The sequence below is a fragment of the Euphorbia lathyris genome, chromosome 3, assembly GCF_963576675.1.
Source record: "Euphorbia lathyris chromosome 3, ddEupLath1.1, whole genome shotgun sequence".
Classification (NCBI taxonomy): domain Eukaryota; kingdom Viridiplantae; phylum Streptophyta; class Magnoliopsida; order Malpighiales; family Euphorbiaceae; genus Euphorbia; species Euphorbia lathyris.
The window spans coordinates 5,032,609-5,042,491 of NC_088912.1; the positions used below are offsets into that span (position 1 = coordinate 5,032,609).

The 9,883-nt window shown below is 33.3% G+C and overlaps 2 protein-coding genes across 6 annotated transcripts; one reads left to right on the plus strand and one right to left on the minus strand.

Moving 5' to 3' along the window:
- Positions 1 to 1,520: 1,520 nt before the first annotated feature.
- On the plus strand, positions 1,521 to 6,406 carry LOC136223789 (uncharacterized). 5 transcript variants are annotated; one of them, XM_066011958.1, is made up of 6 exons: positions 1,521 to 1,769; positions 2,577 to 2,759; positions 3,072 to 3,186; positions 3,479 to 3,573; positions 3,664 to 3,766; positions 3,930 to 6,406. In XM_066011958.1, exons 1-3 carry the CDS (start codon positions 1,682 to 1,684, stop codon positions 3,158 to 3,160), a joined length of 360 nt encoding a protein of 119 aa, XP_065868030.1. In that variant the 5' UTR covers positions 1,521 to 1,681; the 3' UTR covers positions 3,161 to 3,186; positions 3,479 to 3,573; positions 3,664 to 3,766; positions 3,930 to 6,406. The 5 variants fall into 5 exon arrangements, with proteins under 5 accessions (XP_065868030.1, XP_065868029.1, XP_065868032.1 ...); XM_066011957.1 differs by having other exon boundaries at positions 3,942 to 6,406; XM_066011960.1 differs by having other exon boundaries at positions 3,671 to 3,766; positions 3,942 to 6,406.
- Positions 6,407 to 7,869: 1,463 nt separating this feature from the next.
- On the minus strand, positions 7,870 to 8,726 carry LOC136222510 (ribosome-inactivating protein cucurmosin-like). The gene is made up of 2 exons (XM_066010283.1): positions 8,199 to 8,726; positions 7,870 to 8,145 (listed from the first exon to the last, which is right to left on the minus strand). The coding sequence occupies exons 1-2, from the start codon at positions 8,724 to 8,726 to the stop codon at positions 7,870 to 7,872; spliced, it is 804 nt and encodes a 267-aa protein (XP_065866355.1).
- Between the last annotated feature and the right edge of the window lie 1,157 nt (positions 8,727 to 9,883).

Genomic DNA, 9,883 nt, shown 5'->3' on the forward strand with positions numbered 1-9,883 from the left:
TCTTCGTCGAAATCAATATCCACAGAACTTAATTGAGTGATCGTCATATTAAAATCATTCAGATGCATCGCCACTGCTATATTCTCCGTCATTTGTAGATTAAACAGTTGTCGCATCAGATGAACTTTATTGGCCGCGGAAGGCTTATCGTATAACGAACTCAAAATCTCCAACATCTCCTTCGTGGTCTTTGGCTTCACCGTGTGATGCGCCACGTTCCTGGACAGCGACAAGCGAATCACGCTCATCGCTTTTCTGTCCAACAGCTTCCACTCTTCATCATACATATCCTCCGGCTGCTCACCTAGAGGCTGGTACAGATCTTTACCGTACAGGTAATCCTCGATCTGCATCTTCCAGAAATCGAAATCCGAACCATCGAATTTCTCCACAGGGGTTTTTCCATCTCCCATCGTAATTACCCCCGCTCTGATACCAGTTGTTAAGAATAATTGAAATTACGATAAACGAAAAATAAGCAAACACATAAGAATTGTTTACCCAGTTCGCCACTCGATTAGAATGACTACGTCTGGGGGCACTACCAAGCCAGGATATTTCACTATAATGAATAAGATACGGATTACAAAGAAAGAGGTTACATTTATACTCCTGAAACCCTAATCGCCCAAAAAGTTGGATCGCTGCAGTTGGGCCTATATATTTTAGTCTCCATAAGCCTAAAATACAAGAGAAAAGGATGAAATTGAGAATGAAAGTGATGGTGAGATTCTAAGAGAGAAAGAGAGAGAGGGAAGAGCGAGATTGAGAATGAAAAGATGGTGAGATTTGAAGAGGGAGAAACACATTTTATCAGTGTATATCAATGGTGTTTTTTTTTCAGAAACAAGAGATGGAGAGAGATGGTCAAATTAGAGAGAAATGGGTCCCATTTTTAAGTGTATATTGGTCAAATAAGTGTTGACTGATTATTTCCGGTCGCACGTATTAAAATATCCGGTTACCCATATTTGGGATATATTTTTGAGACGAAATGTAATTTAGGTACCAAAGTGTGAATTGAGGTATATTTCAGATACCATTGGTGTAATTTACCCAGTGAAAATTATATCAAAAATCAGGGACGAATCCAGGATTTATAGGTAGTGGGGGCAACTACATATGAGTATAAAATAAAATTATACAAAAACTATAGTTTCAAGGTATCACTACAAAAAATGAGACTTACAGACACAATTAGTTGGTGATAAATTATAATTTTAGTCCTCAATTATAAATTTTAAATTAGTATAGAGGACTACTATATCTTTTTGTCTCTAATTTTTTTAATTAAGAAAAGGGGACAAATTTAATTAATTGAAATTATAAAATATTGTACATTTAGTTTTTGAAAAAGAAAGGGGACGACCCACGTTATCTTTTATCTTTTTCCTTTGTTTCAATCAGTTGCTTCAACTCTTTCTTCCTAGTGTATTAGATAAATCTTTTTTTGCCAATTGAAATTAATATACATGGGCTTTTTTGTTTAGGGTTATCTCTCGCTCTCTCTCGCTCTCTCTCTCTCTCTCTCTCGCTCTTCTACCCCTCCCTGCCAGTCGATACACCGGCGCCACCAAACATCCCTTCTCTCTCGTTTGTTCTTTCGATTCGTTTTCCTTCTCCATTTGGCTTTCTCTGTTCTTTTATTTTCCTTCCTTTCATCTCCTTTCAATCGTGATCGATGAATTCAATACTAATCGACAAATTCAAGGTAACTGCCTTTGACGATGGCAATGGTTTTGGTTCTCCAGATGATCTTGGTGTCCGAGGTAATTGATCATTCTTTGAGCATTTTACTGTAATTTAATTTATTTGAATCCAATTATGTGATTTCTGTTTTGCATTTTTTAGGTTTTTGGAATCTATATCAGAATATATTTAGCCTGGTCAATAAATTGAGGATTAAACCAATAGCTTTATTAAACTGAGAGACTAGAGGTATGTATAATCACTTGAAACTCGAATGAAGAATTGAGGAGAATGTCCATAATTTTAAACATTAATTTTTTGGGGAAAAAACCTTGTCATCAACTTTAGTTCTAGAAAAACGAATTGATATACTGAGGATCATTCTGCAGGCTGAATTTTTGATATTCGAAGACCAGCCTTAGTTGGCTACCCTATTGGGAACCTTATCTTATACTCTATTTTTCCTACACAGATCAACTATGCATTGACTCTTTAGCGTTCCTTCTTGTCATTTTTTTATATGTGATATTAAGCAATTGTTAAGTTTAGCATTTGATTTTTTTTTGTAAGTTATATGGATTGATCATTCATCACTACCATATATTTGTAGTGATTGATTTTGACAACAAGGAATGGCATGGAGAAAATACTATCCAAATAAGGATTTTTTAACTGCAACTTCAGATTTCAGGAATTTTAAAAATTACTTGTTGCTTATACTTTACTTAGACAGTTGTCGGTATCCTATTTGGAGTATTGCTGATAGTTACTGCCAAGGAATTTTTCAAACCATTTGGCTGCTCATAAAGGCTTAATTGGAATGTTTTTAGTCTGAATATTTCACAAAATTGATTATTGCTTTGATGCTCTTAATATTTGATCATCAGATTCTGAATCTGTTAGTGGTGGAATCCTTGATACTTCAGCAACATGCGAGTCTATTGACGATCTAAACTGCAGAAGTTCAGCAAGTTCATTGCCGGAGTCTCCAAAGAAGCAGAGGGTATCAAAACTACAAGAAACATTTTCAGTACTCGAAGAAGAGGATGCTTGTCCCATTTGTCTCGCAGGTGTGAAGGTGTCTGTAAATTATAATGTGATTCATAATATTCTGAGATATTTTGTGTGTGTTTGCTTAAACTTGATGTTCAAACCGTCGGCATCTACTTGCAGATTATGATACAGAGAATCCAATTTTTTTTTACCAAATGCGAACATCATTTATAAACTGGTATAGTTTAGGCTGGCAATTTCATAAAATGTAAAGGAATAGAAAAGAAAAGGATTTATGGCACTGTTCATTTCTGGTGACATGACTTTGCTTCTTTCTGGTTAACATGAATACAGAATGTTCACTTTTTTTATGTTTCTTAATTTCACAGGAAATGTTATTTGGCAATGGCTTCAATTACTAGCACTTCCCAAGACGAAAAGTTTATTAGCAGTTTCGGTGGAAAGCTTACCAACTTAGTGGATTGAGATGCAGGTAAAGCTAAGGTACTTGGATACATTTTATTGGATCCTTAGCTCTGACTTTGATTGTTGCACCTTTTATCCACGTCTTTTTTCTCTTGGCCTAATTTGTCGAAAGCTAAGGTACGTGGATTACATTTTATAGCTCTTAAAATACTTCAAATATTGTTATATGGGTAATGTACATGAAATTATTATAATCTTCAACTGAATTCTTAATTGCTTTAGTACTTGATTCTCTGTTCTGTCAATAGAAATAACTGATATACTTTTTTTCTATTTTTAGTCTATTAATTGGCGCTTCTTGAAATTTCAGGTTTTAATTTTGATGCACAGGTTCTTTAGTACATCATTTGTTATTTCTTCTTTTTATGGCATTCTTCATCAGGTGGAATATTTCCACGAGCTAAGGTAGTTTCTTCTGAGATATTGAGTGTTTTATCTTTCCATTTTTTTTTTGTAAATTCAATAATGGTGTCTAATTAATACTTAAATTCCTAGGGTACAGTTCCCGCATCCACTTAATTGAAAAAGGATATAAAAGAACTCAAAATGGTTATCATGCAGATTCTGGCAGTGAAGTTAACTGTCCTGAATATTCTGGGTATGCTAATTGCTCATTTGATTTTATGGGGTTGCCGGCAAATGTTGACTACCTTTAAGTTTATGTTAAAGCAGAATATGATTAGCTATTTCAATTTGAAGATTGCACTGAATTATTCCTTCTAACTCTAAGCTATGCATTCCTCAACTTAATTTTACTTCAGAAATATTTGCAGGCCAAGTTGTCTGCTAAGGGTGATAAGGCCCTCAAAGATAGGGAAGTTGTTATCTTTGCTTTAAATGATGTGGCTGAGGGTTGATTAATGGTCTTTATCCTCATTTATCTCAGGTAAATTTATTTATGTTTTTCCAATTTAATTGGCTCTATTTAAAGTAGAAAGCAGACAATCCTGGACGACATCATGTTTTTTGTCCCCCATAGAATCAAGGATGGAGGAAACAAGGACGAAAAATAGGGACGAATTTTGTCCCTGAAAGTATAGGGGACAAATTTTCATATTTTTGGGGACGATTTTTGTCGTCTCTGAAAGTCCTTTTTTTTGTAGTGTATATAATTTATTAGTGCCATATTTTTACATAACATTGTTTATTCCTTATATTTTAAGGTCCTACTTTTAATTACGGTTAACCCTTTGGTCATTTTTTTCTATTTTTAACGAAATATATCTTATCTTTCATGACAGCAATGCGGTATAAAATGACTATATTACTCTATATTTTATATTTATTTGTTTATGTCGAATATAACAGTTCGAAATCTAAAAAAAAAAAAATAGATAGAACGAGCAAAGGTTAACAAATATAAAAGGTAAGGACCTTAAAATTTATTTTTCAAAATAAATGGACTAAACAATATGTTAAAATGAGAGAACTGGGCCCGTTTGTTTTACCTACTGTTTGCTATTGGAAAAAATTGTTTTTCCAAAAAGTAGTGCTTTTGTAAAAAAACTATTTTTTAGAGGTAAAAGGCAAACAAAATATCCTAACTAAACACCTAAAACTCTCCAATTTGAAGTTGAAAGGCAAACAAAAGCATGAAAATGAGCTACCAAACATGCCCCTGATAAATTCTTTACCCCAATTTCAATTACATGAAACCTTGGATAATTTATTCATTATCAAATCTATCAAACAATTCTCTTTCAATATAACAAGTTTACCTTATGATAAGTTTACAAGTTTAGTTAAATTTGATAAATTGCCTACTAAATCAGAATTCTAAATTGAAATGCTAGATTGCTATTTAAAAATGCTAAATAACTAAACCATATTAAAAATACTAAATAACTAAACTATAATTAATTACGGAGCAAAAAATTGAAAGCAAGATGTTAAAACAAAAAGATTGAAAGCAAGCAAATAAGAACAGTACAGAATAGGCAGAAACATAAAAACGAAGACCAGAAGCAAATAAGAACAGGAACAGATAGAAATAAGATGACTTTGAGAATGAAACAAATCAAAACAATTAAAGATAAAGGAAAGAATTAGCAGCAAACAATCATAAAATGCAAAATGGGTGTAATGGAGATGTGGTTGAGTGTATTAGATTTTTTTTTAAAAGATGGTATTTTAGTGAAGTGAGACGAAAAAAGCGATACGAAGACTGTAGATGCTCTTATAATCATATGGGTATATATATGCACATATATGATAGTAATCTACTAAATGTATTTACTTCCAAGAGTGGGCTTGAGACCCATATGGGGCACCCCCTTGAGAGTCAGTCAAATGTTGTCTTTTAGGTTAAATTCTCATCTTCAGTCCCAATAATGATGTACTCGTATCTGCTAGATGTTGTCGTAGCAAAGAAAGACCTTTACATGTAATGACTTGCTATTAGAAGGGGTAGATGCTCCAATAGAAGTCTGACATGTAAAAAGGTACTAATAGAAAATGGTTGAAAAAGGTCATACATTTTATAAATACATGAGGGATAAAAATCTCATAAGTATGCTGAAAAACTATGAACTTTGTTTTTTTTTTTACTCTTGAGGTTTGAGTATTGTGTTAATTTGAGAGTTGGAGTGCTCACATGGATGAGCTGACAACTATCATCTTATGCAAATTCAATCAAACAATGGAGAAAAGGTTGAGGCTATTTCGATTCTTAAATTACCACAATATATTACGTTTTCTCTTACAAGATAATGAATAAGCATAAGAATAGAGTTCCGCCAAATTTCAACTGCAATGGAAACCACATTTGCTCAAAAAAAAAAAAAAGAATGTTATGATATAAAACTTCTATCTCTGACGAAACATTGGCTTATTTCCGTCTGCAAATCTCAATGGTAGAATTCAAACTGAATGGAAAATATGGGTAAAACCATCAACACTAAATTTGCTTATGTTTATCCTGATGAAATATCATGATGGAATTCTGTCGCCAAGGCTGACAAAATTCAGATGGAACAATACGTCAGAATTTCCTGACAGAATTTATGACATTTATTCCCTGAACTTGTGTGACCGTATAGAATACACCGAATTAACCAACGGTCAACACACTTATTGGGTTAAAATAATTTGAGGACAGAATTGTGTCAGAATATGATTTTTATTTTTCTAAAAATTTTATATTTTTAATTTTTTATATGCTAAAATTATCTGCATAATACCCAATTAAAATATTGTTTTTTTTTATTGGAAATGGAGGAGAAGGTGAGGCGTTCGGGAATCCCAACTAGGTTGGCACCCCCTAGAACCTCAACTCCGAGCTCAAAATATATAAATAATGAATGAAAAAATGTTACAACCAAAAGCGAAATTAAGAAAATGGATAAATCATATGTCCTGCACGGTTAATACCAACTAAACTATCACACGAACTTGGGTGAGAATCCCACCAGGAACTGTTATGACTGATTCTCCCCAAACTAGCTAGAACATCTGCAACTATGTTTCCCTCGCCGAAGACATGCGAGATTACAATAGACATACTGTTCTTTAGGGCCTGAAACTTCTTCCAGTTTGATAGTTGTTGCCAAGGGGCTGGTCCCAGGCAGGATTTCAGTAGCGAAACGACGAACATAGAGTCACTCTCTAGCCAAACCAAGTTCCATCCCAATTAAAATATTATACAACAAAAACACAATATGGTACAAATTTATATATTTAACAATAATATAAATCTTTCTTAAAAAAAACAATAATATAAATCCAAAATATTACAATAATTACAAAACCTAGTATTTTTAATTGATTATATAATACAAATATATATATATATATATATATATATATATATACACACTTATACACACTAAAGGTAGAAATACATGGTTCGCCGCCGTCTCTTGATGCTTTAGATGACAGACAAAATGTGTTGTGTGAATAACGTTCATATGGTAGCAATCAAATTGTACGGTATTATCTGAATAGTAATCATATAACAACATAGCTAATATGCTTTGTCACCTTAATTATATTCTCCTGACATACTATTTAAATAATTATCAGATTATGAAGTTAAAATGTAGTTGCTATAATAACTTTATGACATTTATGACATATATGTTTTTTTCAGTGTAATTGGAACGTAATTAACATGACAAAATATGTATTAAATTTTGTCAATGTATTTATGTTCAGATGACAATATATATAAACTATTATGTGGATATCATGACAGTTTTAGTTAATATATTTGTTGTTGGAATGTAATTGATATGATAGTTGGCATAACATAATTGATATGAAGAATATTCAGCAAAAGTCTTCTAAAAATGCTTGATCTATGATGATGGGAATCAAGGTAGATGATCTAAGAGAGTAAAAAGAGAGATACAATAGAATGAGAGAAAATATAACCCTTTACATGGATGTCAAATGGTGGTAATTATAAACTGTGCTTCAGTAAAAGGACCAAAATAACCTTACAAATATTACACACCAAACATTCTAGATACTTTTACAATATTTTTTATTAACTTGTATATAGCAAACTTAGTTGGTGTTATTTTTTAGACAAATTTTGACCTTATCTTTTTAATAATGAACATAAAGCAAATAAAATCAAGCACATACAGTGTTCATACTTTTATTCATAGCTGATAAAAAGTAGCATTAAATTGAGAATATGCTAGTAATTAATTATTCTCAATGGCTAATTAATTATTTGAACAAAGAACATAAACATTTTCAAAGAACTTGTAGCCCTTCTTCATCAGAAATAGCTTCTCCAAGTGTTTCTCCAGTTCCTTTATAGAGCAACATTGCAATATCTGGTTTTACCTCTGCAACACTAGAGACATATTTGATTGAATAGTCTTCATTTTGCACTTGAACTTTGGTTTTAAATTTTCCATCTGAACCAGATTTCTGAATTTGTTCCGAAAGAGAATTCCATTGGTTTTCGTAGCTAATAGTATCTCCTTTTGGTGTATACCCAAATTCCAAATTATTCTTAATATATTCCTCATGAATTTGAATCGCGTCGCCTCTGCAACCATTTCCGCCACAACAACTACGCTATGACGAAAAGCATCATTAACATTTCTACCATCAAAGTTATGGAGTATATCAATGGCCGCCGCTAATGCTCCAATTCCTAATGGAATTTTCGATCTGTCGCCTAACTTTGCATAAGTTGAATCCAATTGCAGTCTAACTTTCTCTGTTCCATCAAAAAGGAGCTTTTCTGATCCTTCTGGAGCATCTTTTAGAAAGAATGAATTACCTTCAGATTTATACCCAATAACATACACATCAACAACATATAATGCTAATGTGATTGAGTGTTTGGACTCATAATTAATCAGTTCCACCAGAAGAAATTTATTCTGATAGGTTACTTGGGATGGGTTTGGAAGAACTAGCATTCCGTGGCTTTGAGTATCACTACGTAAATTGTTTCGTAAAGAGGTAATGAAATTTTGGTAGCTTCCAGTGGTATAGAGATGGGTTGTGAATCTGACTGTTGGGTAATTCTGAGACGAAGCAATTGCAAAAGTGAAGCATAACCATGTTGCCAACAAAAACCACTGCTTCATCTTCATCTTCAACTTCTACAACTTCTCAATATAGTTTTTCTTCACCTGCTGAAAATTTCAACAGTCAAAAATTAGATAAAAATAAGCTTAGTACATACATAAAGAGAGGAGGAGAAATTCTACAATATCACATAAGCAATATTATATAGGTTGGAGAGAGAGAGTGTCACATATAAGCGGCGGGGTAAAACTTAGAGGACTGCATATGTAATTATTCCAGGTTCTGTTAGTTATTATTTCTTTCAGTAACAAATGTTTTGTCTTTTCTTCAAAAGGCAATTGTTAGGATTGGGCATGTATTCTAGCTAGCTTGTTTGTTATTTGGAGTCTAGTGAGTTTGTTAGCCAGCTGTATTATGTCAGCTGTACTGCTAACTGTTTCTCTTTCTTTCATCCTCTATATAGAGCACAGTGTCTGTATTAAAGGGTATGCAATTAATTAATGAAACATTCTCTCCTCAATTTCTCTCCTTCTCTCTTACCTATTCTCTTTCTTTTCTCACCTAAATCTATTTCTTTTTAAAGTTAGAACCTCAAGTTCTAACATTGGTATCAGAGACTGCCATTCTTGGCCATTATAGTTGTATGGTAACTAACACTGTCAAGAAAACCAGAGCAGCCATTAGAGCACAGAAAGAAGCTATGGATATTTCCGATCGACAGATTAAGGAAATTAATGCACAGATACTGGAAATTCGATAATCGACTGCTTCGCAACTGCAGATTATGCAAACACAGATGACTGATATGCATAATGCTCAGCAGCAACGCATGGACTCATTTAGCCATGAGCAGGCTCAGAATAGGAAGGATCATTTGACCACTCAAGAGATACTGTTGGAGCTGAACAAATCCATGGCTGCACTTACCAAAATAGTTCAAACTTCCACAGGAGGATCTCCTTCTGCTAACCAACCTTCCTCCTTCATCAGCAAAGGAATTCTTAACAACCCATACCCATTTTAGATAGGAGATCAATCTTCGAAACCACCCTACTTCAACAAACTGTTACCTAAATGTGATCTTCCTCACTTTGAGGGCACAGATGTGGAGAATTGGGTTAGCAAGTGCCAGAAATATTTCCAGTTGTTTGATGTGGTTCCTGAGAAGAGGATGGATTTGGTAGGACTTTATCTGCAGGGAAAGGCAGATAAGTGGTTCAAA

Excerpts from the sequence above, each read along its gene's own strand:
- LOC136223789 (XM_066011958.1), top strand. The coding sequence starts at position 1,682 with ATGAATTCAATACTAATCGACAAATTCAAGGTAACTGCCTTTGACGAT. Across the intron at positions 1,770-2,576 it reads AGATGATCTTGGTGTCCGAG|ATTCTGAATCTGTTAGTGGT; the intron begins GTAATTGATCAT and ends TTTGATCATCAG. Across the intron at positions 2,760-3,071 it reads TTGTCCCATTTGTCTCGCAG|GAAATGTTATTTGGCAATGG; the intron begins GTGTGAAGGTGT and ends TTAATTTCACAG.
- LOC136222510 (XM_066010283.1), bottom strand. The coding sequence starts at position 8,726 with ATGAAGATGAAGCAGTGGTTTTTGTTGGCAACATGGTTATGCTTCACT. Across the intron at positions 8,146-8,198 it reads ATGATGCTTTTCGTCATAGC|GAATATATTAAGAATAATTT; the intron begins GTAGTTGTTGTG and ends CAAATTCATGAG.